The 16,324-nt window shown below is 47.2% G+C and overlaps 1 protein-coding gene across 3 annotated transcripts in view; it reads right to left on the bottom strand.

Moving 5' to 3' along the window:
* SLC41A3 (solute carrier family 41 member 3) overlaps window positions 1–16,324 on the bottom strand; it is a 36,771-nt gene that overhangs the window by 9,452 nt on the left and 10,995 nt on the right. For all 3 annotated transcript variants that reach the window (XM_014605692.3, XM_006268734.4, XM_019499777.2), the window contains exons 3-8: window positions 13,121–13,228; window positions 11,171–11,242; window positions 8,260–8,404; window positions 4,748–4,894; window positions 1,433–1,577; window positions 378–457 (exon numbers count right to left, since the gene is read on the bottom strand). In XM_014605692.3, coding sequence (XP_014461178.1) covers window positions 378–457; window positions 1,433–1,577; window positions 4,748–4,894; window positions 8,260–8,404; window positions 11,171–11,242; window positions 13,121–13,228 — 697 coding nt within the window. The remainder of the gene's footprint in view (window positions 1–377; window positions 458–1,432; window positions 1,578–4,747; window positions 4,895–8,259; window positions 8,405–11,170; window positions 11,243–13,120; window positions 13,229–16,324) is intronic.

Raw genomic sequence — 16,324 nt, 5'->3', positions numbered from 1 at the left:
GCGTCCCCACACTGCTGGCCCATGTTCATTTTGGCATCAATAATGACTCCAAGATCCTTTTCTGCCTCTGCACTGACGAGAAGGGAGTTCCCCAGCCTGTAGGTATGCTGCTGGTTCTTCCTCCCCAGGTGCAGCACCTTGCACTTGTCAGTGTTGAAACCCATCCTGTTCTCATCTGCCCACCCCTGTAACCTGTCTAGGTCCAATTGCAGCCTATTCCTCCCTCCTAGCATGCCCACTTCTCCCCACATCTTAGTGTCATCTGCGAATTTGAACAGGGTGCTCTTTACCCCCTCGTCCAAGTTGCTGTCACACACACACACACACACACACACACACACTAACCCCTAACAAATATACACATACCCCCAACCTACCATTAATCACGGGTGTAAACACTGCCATGCCCTCGAACTTTGGGTCGCTTACAGTTTTGTCCAAGATCAGCCCACCAATGCTGTTACAAAAGACACAAAGAAAGAGTATTATCTACTTGTTCCTCTTCCATGTGGGGCAGAGTATATAAACACCAAAACCTTGAGCTCAGAAAAAATACAGATGAAAATCCGTGACTGTAATAGGCCACTTCTTGGCCCAGAGCAGGACTGTTTTAAAATAGGCTTCTTTTATGGTTAATTTTTTTACCAAAAGATATTCTTGGAGCTGTTGACAGTGGTATCAGGAGATAACTATACAGGGATTGTGAATGATCAGGTGTTGTTTTGGTGACAACAACACAGCTAAACTGTGTGTCACACCACTGCACTGCAATGACATGGTAGAGGAAACTGGAGGAAGAGCTTACATTTCATATCACATCTGACTGTCCACGTCTGGCAGCACATATTCCTATTTTGTGGTATAGAAAAAGAGTTCAAGTGATTTGAGGCTGTACAAATGGAGTCTTTTTGTTCTGGGTTTGTACAGCGCCAAGCACAGTGAAATTGTAATCCAGGACTGGGGCTCCCAGGAGCTACCTCAATACTGCTGCACAAATAAGAAGTACCTCAGCATGAAACAGATATGTTTGGTTTACAGGAGGCCATATTTCCCCTTACTGGACTATTCCCACATCCTGACCAAGGCCACACACTGGAGCAAGCAAAGATGCACTGATTTTACAGACCTGCAAAGGCAGAGCTCACATTTGTATTTGTTCTGTTCCCCTGTCCTGGAACAGCATTGCAAAAAGCATATTGGTCCTCAAAGGGCTTTTAATGCACCATCAAAATATCTCTTTCCCTGAGACTGCAGCAGTTAAAAGATATGGAACTATACATTGTCACCAGCATCTCCAACAAGCAGAATTGTTGACTTTGTTCCAGACTGTTATTTCCTGAAACAGAAAACTAATCCTGTGCCTCTATATGTAGTGGTGGGGGGTGTATAAGCATGCACACAGACTTGAGGGGATGGTTTCTCCTGTTTTTACCTGCTGATGCTCATTGCAACAATGACCGGCTGCCATCCAGATTTCAGGACAGTGGCAAGAGAAGGGCTCTGCTTGGCAATGGCCACCCAAAGAGGGATCATGACAATGAAGCCTACGCAGATGAGAGGTGACAGGTATTTCACATCTGGAGAGGAAAAGAAATTGTAGGTTAGATGCAACCTGCAGGTCGCTGGCTCCAAAAGGCTGCGCACAATCTGACCGCACTCGGACAGGAAGGAAGCAGTGAACAGGACTCAAGTCTTTGTGGTACAAGACAGGAATCACATGATCCTGGAAACGTTTTCTCACGTCCATAATCACCTTGTGAAACTCACTGCCACAGGATTTTCCTGGCACCAAGTGCAAAATCTATACTTAAAGGAAACATGTACAATTTTATGAAACAGGATAAAAGTGTACAAGGGACATTTACATCATGGTACAAATCAACTACTAATGCTCAGAGCTCAGTGGCAGCTACTCTTAAGGGCAAGGTATACCATAAATGGACAGTCGGAGGCATCCCATCCATTCCTCTGAAGCATCTGGCAAGAGCTACTCTTGACGACAGGCTAGTAGACTAGATGGACAATTGATCTGATGGAAAATGAAAATTGTTCTCTCCTTATGCTCCATATGTTAGCCAGCTGGGTTGCAGGATTATCTCTTGCTAGCTTACAGGCTTTTCTCTGAGCTTTTTTTTCCCATTCCAGCAGCAGCATAACCTTGAAATGACCTTTAGAAGTGAACAGGGCTTAGAAGAAAAAAAGATTTGCTACACTACGAGAAAATAAACATGACTCAGAACCACAAGGAAGCGCTAGAAACACCTTCAAGCAATGGGGATCCTGCCAGGCCTTTTTGATATGCTAATGCCTTTCCTACCAGGCTCTCCATCTGTTTTCTGTACTGGATCCAAATCTGGGCCAGTTGCAATGCAGTTATTTTTGCAGGTAATGAGACATACAAAGCAAGCTTGAAATGTGCTTTTTTTTCCCCAAAAGATGTTCAGAGCCTTAAGCTACAGAGTTAAAACAGCACTCACTTTACTGAAACAGTATCTTACCTGTGTCAACACCTCTTTAACTAAGAAACACATTCATATTGCAATTCATCTACCACACCACCAAACCACAGCCTCTTTAGGGGTATGAATGGCAGCTACTTAACCATGCAGTGTCACCTCTTGCCAGTGAGGAAAAGAAGCAAACAAGTTGGAGGGATGTCTAATAGGGTTAAACATTGAACCTCCCCCCAGCCTTGCTGTTTGGGGCAGTCTGCTCACTTTTAAACCATAGGTGAGCAAGTCATGTACATCCATCACCTAGAATCCAATGCTCACTGAAGCCCAAAGAAAGACTCTGATTAGAAGGAACTGGCTTTGGATCAAGTCTCAAGACCCAGTCTCTGGGCCCTAAATTTGACCACCCATTCTCACAAATAGCTCCTTACAAAGCAAGCACTGTCACTGGCTTCCTGTTTGTTGAGTAAAGTATTTCTCCATGCTAGCAAGGGAGGGCAGAGCCAGCCCCTTTGTTATGTAGAACCGCAAGGAAACAGTGTTGATGTTAAGAGATTAAAACACCACGTTAGAAGAAGGCTGTTGTACTTCTGGGAGCATGAGACCTTAAGAGGCATGTTACAGTCTGGACCTCACCAGCATCCTGAAAGGAGCTTAATTCTCGGTGGTCAAGAATTTGACAGCTCAGGACACAGGAACTGCAGGAACCCGCACCCCATCCCATTCTCCCCCCTGCCACAGCAGAAACCATTTGTTTGGAAATCTAGGAAATATGAAAGCCCAATCGGGCGATACAGTGCTAATGAATGATTCAAAACAACCAATCCCCTGATGGAGCATTTGTGAAGGAAACCGCGTCAGAATGTAGGTCCTTTCCAGTTGCATTGGTATCCTTACCATACCGCTCTCCTTCACCAGTATGACATATTATCTGTCTTGAGTGGATATTACTTGAGTTGGCGTCATGAAAGACAAGCCAGTTGTATATGGGCAGATGCAAGAGCACCACAGGAAACTGCATGTTAAGGGACTTTCTTTCTGAGGGGTAGGGGAACTAGAGTGAAATGAGCCTTAGACCTTATCCTGGTTCTTTCCCTTCGGTTGTGGATTCAGTTGTTCTCCTATATACAAGCATGTGGAATAAGTTACTGTACATCAGAAGCAGCTGCCTCTCTCCCATTTTCTGCTCTCAATTTTAAGTAACAGTTTGGTTTGTAACTGTACAAGCTTTTATTTTTTAACACATCCTCAGCTGATTAAAAAAAACCCACCACCGATCCAACCCTAAGGCTTTTCTGTTCCTTTTCTAGGCCAGGCCCATGGTAATTGGCCTAGAAGTTTTCAGACAATTAAAGCAAAAATAAAATTTATTCTCCTTGTCCCAGCAGACACCACTATATTTTTCTGGCTTATAGTGGGGGAGCAGTTCGGGTGCCCAGTTAAGCCAGTGGCTACAACTGCTGGGTAAAAGTGGGCTCTCTGTGTGTAAGGGCCTGTACATATGTTGGGAGGCTGTTCTGATGCACTATAGCTCCTGCGCGTTAGAGCAGACTTGATTAATTGAGATAATTACTGCACTCCAGCAGCCTCTGTGCCTTGTGTATCAGCGTCCCCATGCAGCAGGGGGTGTTTTAACTAAAGCTTATTCAGTGAGCTTTAGTTAAAGCACCCTTCCCACCATTTTGAAGCACAGGGACGCTGACACAGAAGATGCTGCTGGCAGTCAGAACTGCTCTAATTAAAGTGTCTCCCCACCCCTCTGCAACATGAGTAAAAACACCCTGTGAGTCTATGCTATTTTCCTTCCCTTGTTCCCAGCTGATCTCACTGCTTTGTGTTTCCACAGCACCATTTCCCAGCGGATCTAAGAGAAGTTAATGATACTGAAGCCCTGAAACAGTGTACTCTTCCTTGCAAAGCTATTACCTGTATTTTACAGGTGGGGGTGCAGGGGTCAAGACACAACAAGAGATTAAGTTAGCATTACACTTAGTTAATGAGAGGTTCAGGAGGGGAACCCAGGAGTCCTGAATCCCAGGCTTCTGCTCTAACCATGACGAGCATTATCACCGTTCTACCAAAGATCGCAAGAACCTCCTTTGGGTTCCCACCATCCAGGAAAAGACAGGCTCATACAAGAGGCCTTTAAGGTTATTTGCAGCCCTAAGGGCACCGCAGCATCTGGAATACTTTGCCCAACCTAACTTTGAACATGCCTGGGAAGGGGGACATATCCTTTCCATGGCTGAACAGAACTCATTCAGGCTTCTCTTGATACCTGAGCTGTACCATACCTATGTATTTGAAGAGGGTGCTGCTGATTCCTGCCAGAAGAGAAAGGGTTATTAAGTCTCCAAGGCTTGCTGCTATGGGGGTGGCGACGTTGTCCGGGTTTATCCCCACTTTCCTGGCACCAATGATTACTCCAATCATCACCAGACCTAGGGAAGACACCAGATCAGAAATCAGACATGAGGGAGGATGCAGCCTGCTTTACACTGTACCATGGCCTGAACTGGGTCTGGTTTGGCACAAGGATGGGGAGGAGGGGGAGAAGAGATCAGCTCTCCACATGCTTGGATGCTGCGCCCAGTGAAGGTTGGTCACACCACGTGGGCCCAGTAGAGATGATGTGTCTCCCCCACAGTTAACTCCACCAATGCTCCAAAGGAGACACCCACCAAAACAAACTCCAAGGCTCAATGCAGCTATCAGTGAACAACTCAAATATAGGTACTTCTACATTCATCAAGCTAATCTCTACTGGCTTCAAGATTAGCTTGATTAACTAATCTTGAAGCCAGTAAAGATTAGCTTGATGAATTCACAGATAAACACAAAGGGCGCCTATACACATGCTCCAATGCCTTCTGATTAGAACATGTTGGAGAAGACTCCTTTAATCCCGCTTTAGTGAAAGTGCCTCCTCTGCCACTTTGAAACATGGGACACTGAATACATGAGACGCTGCAACATTTTAATTAGATCAGCTCCTGAGAGCCACTCTAATTACAACGCCTTCACCCCCACCCCCGAGCATGCCTTGCCCAAAGTGAGCAGGCAGCAGCAGGCTGTACAAGGCGGGTGGCTTTCTCTGATCTAGATTCAATGGCACAAAGCTATTTTCCAGAGTATTATTCAATTACATTGTATTGATTTTGTACTCAGTTTTCAACTAGTCAGGTAGCTCTGCGCTGCCATAAGCAGATCCTTAGCCAGCTCTGTGGCTTCAGGCTTAACAGGCTGATGCATCCCTATGCAATATGAATGACCCACTGGAGCACACAGCCCTTGTGGCTGTTCTAATATACACTGAGGATGCAGTAGGAATAGCATATCTTGTATCCATGTAAGGGGTTGGACTAGATGACCCCTGAAGTCCTCTTTCAACCCTATTATTCTGTAACAGTTCTGGGATCCAGATGTGCCCCAGCCTGAGCTATGCCAAGGAAAACTGGCCCACAGGTCAGGACCTTAGGCTCTGGTGCTCTTGGAAGTCTAGTTTGTTAACATAAGCTAGAGAGCCCCAGGCTCAGCAGGTGAGAATCTCTTGGCATACAGAACTCTTGTCCGGTTCTGGAAAAAGGATCTGAAGATCACACGTCCCAGTCTGACCCCATTGTTTCATGACTAACTTGGGCAGTCTCCAAGACCCCAGCGCAAGCCCAGATGAAATTTCCTCATGGCACTGTGTCATACTCTGATGCCCTCAGGCACCTTGCTAACCACTGTGGGGATGGAGCTGAAAACACAGGCTGGAAAAGGAGAACGACTCTGGCTCAGAAGCCACACAGCTGCTCAAGAAAGCCCGCCAGTGCCTTTTGGAGTACGCTCTCTCTTCCCACACACCACAAATGAAGCCCCGTAGATAAAAGCTCCCATCAGAGACAATAACATGCCCCCACTGTCTTCTTCCAAAATGTACATGCACCACAACATAACGCATATTGTCTTGTTCCCTTCTAGACACACCGATTGAATTCACTGCCCTCGGTGCACGCACAGATGCACATCGATATGCTAGCAATTTGTGACCATTTCTACAACAACCCTAACGTGAGCTGAAGGACTAAGACACACATCAGTCAAATCCTTCATTTTTATACCCAAAAAGGTACTTGGACGGCAGAGGGAAGTGAGGGTTAATAAAGCCTGCAAAGTTTTTAAGATGTCTAAAATGTCTTGTGCTGCTCAGCATAGGCAGAGCCCTCGCTCCCTGGCCTCCCTGCATCCACACTCTCTCAGTGCTTATATGTAGTGTTTCCAGTCCATAACATGTCCCTAACTCCTCACTGTTAGGGAATCTCCTGGTGCCCTCTTGTGGCACATCTGTGAACCTCTACTCTTATCTTTGACCAACAGATGCCCCAAAATGGCACTACTGTAAAGCAGCCCATGGAAATGTCCTTATTACTGGATTTTATAAATAGAGATGCTTGGAGAATCCAAGTAGCTTATCCAAGATCAAACAGTGAGTGAGACGCAGGGAGGGAAGTCACAGGTGCTGCTTTATACAATGCAGCCTCACTAACTTTCTATCCAAAGAGGGACAGCTGGGGCAGTCATGGCCCACCTCCCCCAAACACCTACCGTGTTTTCTTAGATCTACATGTTATAAGAGAGATGGAAATGTGTGTGCCTGTGTGCATTTAGTACCTGTTATATTTCAGACAACCTGAGGCATTGTGGATAGGACAGTACTAAGCTGCCCCACACACTCACAGTGCAGTCATTGCAAGATCATCTCTACACTTAGATGTAGCTCCCGCTCAACGCTGAATGTCATATCCTGCTCTACCATGGGAGAGAACACCGAGACACACGTTTGGATGGACATTGTTATGTGTGTTAGATGGTACGCTGGGTTCAGAGCCGCTCAGAGATCTGCCCTGGGACAGTTCAGCTGACCTCCAAGAAGACAGAGGAAGGAAATCATCTGAAGGATGACACCTCTTTGTGACAGCAGTTCTTCTCTCATGGTAAATCTCAACCCTACCAGACCGGATGCTGAGTTTCCAAACTTTCAGAGCACCGAGGACAGCCGCAGTTCTGTTCTTTCTTTCACACACAAGCATTTGACAAAGTTCAGAGCTGAATAAAAATGTATTCTTGACTGATCACAGAGACTGGGAGGCACAGCCCACTAAAGCCAAGAGAGGCCCAACCTTGGGGATCAGAGAGCCCAGAAATCAACAGAGCATGGAGGCAAAAGGGATGGGGATGCAGATCCTAGGGTCCAAACAAGGATTCAGATGGGAACCCTGGACAACACTTGCTGTCCTATACAGTCTCTGGATGCTGCCCAGGGCATCTATGCACTGCTGGGTGAGTGGACAAGAGGCAGGAACACCTGCCCCAGGCAGCTTCTTCCTCCTGGAGCCATCTTTGCCAATACTGAGAGGTGCACGAGGAGGAAGTTTCAGGACTTCCTCTGGAGGCTGAACAAGTATGACCTCGATAGCATCAGAGTCAAGTTCCCTCATGCACCTGTGTGCTTCAACCCCTAGCCTAGTGGGGAGAAGGGGGCTTGGTCTCCATGTTCCAAACCTGGCCACTCCAAAGGGACAGACTGAAAAGGGACCAGCAAGAGGTAGCAATTCAAACAATATCAGTCACATTTCGATAACATGGGTTTCTGGTGGTTGAGAACACAACTGAGACTCCCCAAATCGCTTCATATCCATTACCAAGCACTCTGCAGACAGGGAAGGAACAGAGGTTTGTGGAGGACAGATAAGCAAATCTGCAACAAGTGGCAATGAGGATCTTGCTGGGTGAGCTGCAGAAGGTGGTTAATGAAACTCACCGAGTGAAAGCGCGGCTATGAACGCTGTAGTCACGCTGCTGGCACACAGAACCGCTGCCTGATTCAGCTCCACATACCCCTTGGAGATTGCTCCCAGGATGACAGCAGCTACAGCAGCCAGAAGCCCCACCACAGTAGCCTGTACCTGTTGGGCATAAAAAGCACTGGTAGGCCATCTTCCATGACACATCAGGGGCTATGAAAGGATACACAAGAGACTGAACTCCCTGACACCTAACTCCCATCACCAGCACCATGCTAACAGAAATAAGATGTGGGGTAATTCCTCCTCAAGCTCTAGAAACTGACCCCAGCGGTCAAACTAGCCATGCACCTTTAGAGGAAAATCCATTCAAGCACTCAGTACTGGGGCTGTGCGAAACGGTGCCGTTCCGTTTTGACTTGAGTTTTGAGCTTTCGACAGAACAGCATTTCGTTTCAAATTTCAGTTCGATTCGAAACAGCTGCTCCATTTTGCTTCGTTGAAACAGTGAGGCTGTTTCGACACTGTTTGATGTTTCATCCATTAGCTATAATAGGGAAGCTCGAAACAGCCTCTCTCATCTGGCAGGCAGATTGAGGCTGTGGGCCCCGATCTGCCTGCCAGATGAGGGAGGGAAGCTAGTGCTGCTGCCTGGGACTGGGGAAGGGAACTGAGCCCAATTGCTCAGTTCTTCTTCCCAGTGCTGAGGATGGGAACTCAGCCCCACTGGACTGACTTCCCATCCCCAGCTCGATCGTAGGGCTGAGGAGGGGAACTGAGCAATTGGGCTCAGTTCCTTTCCTCAGCCCAATTGCAGTGCTTGGAGGGGAACTGAGCCCAGGCTCAGGTCCCTTTGCCTGCGCTGTGATCAGCTGCCCACAGCCGGGCGGTGGGAGACGGGGAGAGCCAGGGATGCCGGCTGCTGCTGGGAGCACAGCCCTGGTTCTCCCGTCTCCCACCACCTCGCTGCTGGCTGCTTCAAACTCAAAATGATTTGAAACTTTTAAAACCTTTCAAAGAGCCTCTTTCTGTTTCAAGGCTGTTTCGAAGCCCTTTGTTTCGATTTGATTTCACTGTTTCGAGATCAAAATGAGTCAAAACAGTGTTGAATCGAAACAGCCAGAGACATTTTGCACAGCCCTACTCACTACTGACTGTAGTAAGCTGATGACAATGTATGTGCACTGCTGCTTTCTACTGAATAGGATCACAATGGGTCTGTGGACCATTTGCTCTCTACAGCTAACACTTGATGAAGATTTCCCATTTGACTAAGTAAAATCAGCCTATGCTTTAAAAATGGGAGAACGACATTCTATCCCCAAGGGTGTTAAGTGGCTGTGAGTCTGTGAACAGGTGTGAAGGTGGTCACAGATTTGGTACAAAAATCGAGAGACCTTCACGTAAAGGCTTCATGCCAAAAATCCCAAGCAAGCAGGCAAAAGTCCTAGAGGTCTGAAAAGTACAGATAACTGTATCCCAGAGAGTGTTCACACTTCAGTGGTGGGACATCCCTCACGCCACACAAAATGGAAGTCCTGTCCACCAAAGCATCTTAGAAAGCTGATCTTTGTGAGTGGAGATAAGGAAGGATGCAGAGGCACACTGTGAACATCCCACAGTCCAACAATGTGCAACACCTGGGTTGCTGGGTGCATGTTACAGTACAGAGAGTTCCTAGAGTCAACTGGTTTCTCATAAGGGCAGACACCCTGCCACCTGTAATAAATCAAAGCTTGTTCACACGGGAAAACAGACTGGAATTGCTATTGTGAAATAGGTTTTTGGTAATAAACTCCCCACGTGGACACTTTTATTGCATACAAAGACAAGAATGCCTTTCTGGAGCTTAGCTGAACCCACAAGGTGTATCCAAAGTGGAGTTACTGCAGAGCACTGCTTGTGCTTTAGTCACACCAAACTTCTTGGACCTATTCGTCATGCATCTGCTGATGCACGATAAAGTGCCATTGGCTTTTTTGATGGCTTCGTCACGCTGCCGACTCATGTTCATCTTGGAGTCCACTAGGACTCCAAGATCCCTTTCCACCTCTGTGCCACCTAGCAGGTCATTCCCTACAGCCTAGGTAGGGAATCATGACTCCAAGATGAACGTGAGTAGGCAGTGTGATGAAGCCATCAAAAAAGCCAATGGCACTTTATCGTGCATCAGCAGATGCATGACGAATAGGTCCAAGGAGGTGATACTTCCCCTCTATCGGGCGCTGATCAGACCGCAGTTGGAGTACTGCGTGCAATTCTGGGCGCTGCACTTCAAGATGGATGCGGATAACCTGGAGAGGGTCCAGAGAAGGGCCACTCGTATGGTCAAGGGCCTGCAGACCAAGCCCTACGAGGAGAGACTAGAGAAACTGGACCTTTTCAGCCTCCGCAAGAGAAGGTTGAGAGGCGACCTTGTGGCTGCCTATAAGTTCATCACAGGGGCACAGAAGGGAATTGGTGAGTATTTATTCACCAATGCGCCCCCGGGGGTTACAAGAAACAATGGCCACAAGCTAGCAGAGAGCAGATTTAGATTGGACATTAGGAAGAACTTCTTCACAGTTCGAGTGGCCAAGGTCTGGAACGGGCTCCCAAGGGAGGTGGTGCTCTCCCCTACCCTGGGGGTCTTCAAGAGGAGGTTAGATAGGCATCTAGCTGAGGTCATCTAGACCCAGCACTCTTTCCTGCCTATGCAGGGGGTCGGACTCGATGATCTATTGAGGTCCCTTCCGACCCTAACATCTATGAATCTATGAATCTATTCTTCTAGAATAAACTGCCCTGTGTAGACAAGCCCTAAATCTAACAGAGATGGCAGGAAGCATTGGCTCCACAATCCACCTCAGCGCAAATCCCCAAGAGAGCGCTGCCCTAGAAAACACTGTTCAAAGAAAGGAGAGGGTATTCTTCACAGTTCCAGCTCACCTGAATCAGCGCTAAATTGCAGGTGGCCATCTTCCACTGTTCCTGGGTATCATCCATCTGACCAGTGTTAGCCTGAAAGCGAACAGAGAGTAAGCATAAGGCACTGAAAGTCACCAAATTAAGCAAGGCTTCACTTGTACCCCGTGGGAAAGGGCAAGCTAAAGCCAAAAAGGCAGCCAGCATCTTCAGTCTTCCCGCTTCTCCCTCTTTTCTCATTACTGAGAATTCCCCAAACCTGCCCTCACCTCTGAACCAGAGTTCAGGTCCTGTCACTAGGAGGTGGGGAGGACATCAGAAGACATTCTGGGCTGTATTTGTGTACACCTAGCCTGCAGGGCAAGTCCAAATATTACTACCTCCCTAAGGCAGGGTCTACAGGGTCCCAAAAACTTCATCCTTGCTGCTCTGGCACAGCACCTGCCTTTGAAAACCTGATGTGTGGTGCCAGGATCTTGGGGGTAGCATGGGAAGACAAGGCCTCTCCACTTCACCACAGGTCATGAGTGGCTTTGGACCGAACCTCCAGCAGCTTGAGACCATTCCCTCTCAGACTCATGATAGAAACTACTGAGCTGATGATGCTGTGCTCACTAAGAGAGGACATGATAAAATAACCCCCTCTTGACCCCAAGAGAGAAAGAGAAACTCTTTCAGAGTAAGATTTGTAGAAGGAACAGCATCAAGGGGCCAAACGTATCAGGCTGATGAGATTCCATCTCAATCATCTCAGGCTCATAGATACCCTGTCATCTCACATGAAGGCCAATAAAGCCATTTCCACCTAATTATTCCTTATAAGTTGTTGGGGGTTTTCCCAGCCCTAGCATGCCTCAACAACAGATTTGCAATAGGAGCATCCCAAAGCAACAAAACTGCTACAGGAACTTCTAAAGGGCAGTTAATCCCTGGGGCAGGGGTGGGCAATTATTTTGGCGAGAGAGCCACTTAACAAGTTTTGGTGAGCTGTCAAGGGCCACATAGATAAAATCTTACTAAAGGTATCATATGCCAGAAATCAAACACCTACTATAACATTTACATTTTATTTCAAAAAATATTTTTGTCCTGATTTGCTCTCTTGAGTTATATATATAAAGTCAATTGCATAATAGCTCAAGATAAAGTCTTACTCTTATATATTGTGAGGGGGGAGGGAGGGCCCCAGCCCCAGCCCCAGCCAGCATGCACAGCTGCCCAGCATGCCTGCTCCTGGTGTGGCAGCAGCTGTCCAGGTATTGCATGGCTTCCCCTGCCTCCAACGGCTCCTCTTCCTACTGCACCACTCCAGGGAGGGGGAGCTGCAGCTGGACAGCTCCTACCCCAGTGCACGGGGCTCCAGCTCTAGCTCCCATTTGCCTTCCATCCGTGCTGCCCACCCAGCGCAATAAGCAGCCAGCTGCAGACGGCCAAGAGGAGGGAATGTGGCTGGAGCTGGAGCCCTGCATGCTGGGGCAGAAGCCCTCTGGCTACAGCTTCCCCCAGCCTGGAACAGTGCAGGAGGAGGAGAAGGAGGAGGTACTGGAGGTGCAGGGAGCCAAGCAGTACCTGGGCAGCTACATCTGTACATTCCCATGCCAGAAAGCTGTGTGTGCTGGTCGGGGTTGGGACCGGGGCTGGGGCTGGGGCCAGCAGATGTGGGAGGGAGCGCAGTGCCAGCCCTATGTGGGGTGCTGCGGGGGCAGCTGTGGGCTGGATCCAATCAATTGGTGGGTGCCTGTCCATAGGCCAGATCCAATCAGTTGGTGGGCTGGATCCAGCCCATGGGCCATCTGAAAACAGGGTATGAACCTTATTGACACACACACATCCCCAGAAATAACTTATTTCTGTTTAGCAGAGGAGTCACATACATACCCGTACACACAAGCATGCATGACATTATCAAACTTAAGACTCCAGCGGACCAAAGGAACCCTCCTCCGCGTCCTCTCTGCCAAATTTTACACTCACAGCAGTAGACAGTCTGGATGCCAGCGTCATTTCAAGGTTACCCTTCAGGCCAACCAAGGCAGGAACCAGGATGAAAACTTCTGTAATTGTCCGAAACACATCCCAATGCTGGAAGGAAGAAAACAGGAAGAACATCAGTCTCCTTTAATGGCATTCTCTCTGTATCTTGTGTTTCAAATGTGTATGATTCCCCCTTCACTTCCTATTCTTCAGGCAAGAAATGCACTGCGAAAGGGTGGCATGGTCCACCCCAGAGCCAGCTGCATTTTGCGGTGGGTAAAAGCTTTCTGCTCTCTTGGGCAGAAAGACAATATAACACCATTATATTGATGACTATAACTGAAACTATCATCATGCAGAGATCATCTCACCTTTTCTTGCTGTGAAGTTTTTCTGCACCCCCTCTGAGTCTGGCATTGAGCACAGTTGGAAACAGGGTGACTCATGAGTTGGATCCAGTAGGACAACCCCTATATTCCCATCATTACCTGGGGGAACACTTGCATCTAGCTGTCATTTCAATCAGAACTGCACTTGATCTGAGCCTTCAAGAGGCCGAGAAGCGACGTGAAAATGATGTGAAATCTCAAGCATGATGTGAAATCTCAAGCAACTTCTCTGACTCACATAGGCGCATTGTGCACCTTACTGCAATATATCACTCAGTACTTCGGCAGATCATTTATTTCCCTGTGCTGAACTATGGTAGGAGGTTAACCAAATCACACTGTAGCCGAGGAGGACATCAGGATCGAATGGCAGAGCAGACCAGCTTATCATAAGGTTCTGAGGTCTGCCAAGTCGTTGTGACCTTGCTCCAAGCACTGCAGCCAGAAACACTTGTCACTGATGGGGTGTGGGGAGATCTGATGATCTGATAAACTGTGAGTAGAGCTGTCAAAGTCCCTCCTCATGTCACTTGTACTCAGAGGACACTCTTACCACACACAGCCACTTAGGAACACATCAAAGCTGAATGAAGCAGATGCAATTAACCCTGACAATGTTTTGCAGAGGTAAGTGGTCTGACATCTCCAAAGGGCTGAACAGCTGCTAACCCTGCTGATGCCATAAGGAGTTGCAGGTGTCCCTCACCATCTGAAAAATTAGCCCACAGAGCACCAAACAAACATAATAAAAAAAAATTGCAAAACACCCCTTATCAGTGACATGGCTGATGGGCAAAGTATGAATTCTGCTGCCACAGGAGGACTCATCATCCTGCAGTGATGACCTGGAAAAGATGTGTTAAAGGATGTTAAGAGCTATTGACAGTAAAAAAATAAAATAAAAAGAGAAAGGAGAGGAGCACAAGTCAGGCTGACAGAGATCAAACAAAAGTGGAGGTCTTTCAGATAAGGTTCTTTGAGTAAATGTGATAGCTGGAAGAAAGTTCTTAGCAAGCTTTTCAGGAGCAATCACCCTTCTTCAGGCATAGGAAACACTTCAGAAACACTTTACCACCCAAAAAACACTCAGTTAAAGATGCAAGTGTCCCATCTCCTTAATTAAGGGCTATGATGCCTGTTCTATCTTACAGAAAAAACTGGAAAAAGATAAACCTTGAAAACCTTGTGAAAAATGAGCCTTAAAAGAAAAATCACACACACATACAGTCTTGCACATTTTACAGATAAAAAGAAGCTAAACAAGTGATACAACTCCCATGTCTTTAAATCTCCTATGCAGAACACAGCTCTGTTAGATCAGCATGACCTTGCATTTTTAATGGTCCTGTATGAATCTGGTGGGTTTTATGAACAGGTAAATTGTTATTTTCACTAGAAAATCTCATTGGTAACTTGCCAGGGGTCAAAAGGTTTATTTTACTGTACCTAACACCCAGAACCCCAGCCATGGCATAGGACCACACTGTGCTGGGTGCTATACAAATGCAGGACAAAGAGAAGGTCCCTGCTCCAAAGACCTTACAATCCAAATTGCCTGGCAAAAGGAACAAAGCTGACATGATTATACAGAGACAATCTGCAGTACCTCAGGGACAATCCTCCAGCTCAGTTTTGTGATGTTATGGAAGCATAACAGAACCAAAGCAGGCCAGGCCCCCTTTTCTATGGTGTTGAGGTCCAGTCCAAGCAGCCATGTGCTAGGCAGTGCTGTGTGCACAGAGACACAAGGGGCACCTGCATAAAGACAACAGAGCCAGGCTTGGAATAGTAACATCTTCATAATCCTCCTCCTCAGATTGAAGGGAAAACCAACTGTGGAGAAAAGGAAACACCCCCTTCAACACTGCAAACCCACCGTGAGCAACAAACTCAGAGCCCAAAACTCAGGGGATCAGAAAGGAGACCTGATTCCCTTGTTTCACTGTCAATCAGTGAGGGCTGGGGTGGTGCAGGTACTAAGGGGCACAGCTGACAGCCTCAAGGTCATAAATTTGAGGCCACAGCAGAAGTGCTCCAATGAATCTGCAAATTCTGCTAAGTACCTTGTCGCAACAAAAACGCAAGAAGGAAGGACTGTCAGTCAGCAGCAAAAGTCCAGAATAAATAGAGAAAAGCAGCTAAACCTCTCTTCCACCTCCACTCATCCCTTGAGCTTTGGGCAATCAAGGGTAGAGGTAATTTAGGTATGTGCCTTTACCCTGGACAGTGTCCCACTGGGGATGAAAGAGAAGCTTTATTCCTGCATGCAGTCACTTGAAATACAATCCCCCTGACTTAAATGTTACCGTAACATAATGGGCAGAGCCACAAGGTCCTGCAAGGTCTGTGTCTCTCTGGCACCCGTCAGGCAGCTTGGAGGTCAACACAACCAGCAGACTGGAAATTCCTATCGCGTCAGAAGTGGCATCGAGATACGCTCAACACCCCGGTGCCTCAGGCACAAACAGGTAAAAGTGGCGTGGCCAGGATGCTGAAGCACTCCAGTGCTCTTCAGAGGATACAACAGACCCTGAGGAGCTGCTACCAGTCAATGCAACTTAGAGCAGCCTTGAGGCTGCTCTTAAATTGTCCCAGGTCTGAACTCTTCTCTGTTCAATCCCAATACAGAAAGGTGATTTATACCTTTATTCCCACCCCCACCTCTCAAGCTGAAGACTCATCCCTCTAATTTAGATATGTAATAATGGCATTCAATATTAACAGATTAATCTGCATACAGCCCTCTGTCTTTACAATAATCTAAAATGCAAAGCTGCTCGCTGTGCCAAATTCAGCCTTGAAATAGGCAAAGGAA

This window comes from Alligator mississippiensis, chromosome 12 (genome assembly GCF_030867095.1).
Source record: "Alligator mississippiensis isolate rAllMis1 chromosome 12, rAllMis1, whole genome shotgun sequence".
NCBI classification, from domain to species: Eukaryota; Metazoa; Chordata; order Crocodylia; family Alligatoridae; genus Alligator; species Alligator mississippiensis.
The sequence above is the reverse complement of the archived record's forward strand: the minus strand, read 5'-3'. Positions and strand labels throughout refer to the sequence as shown.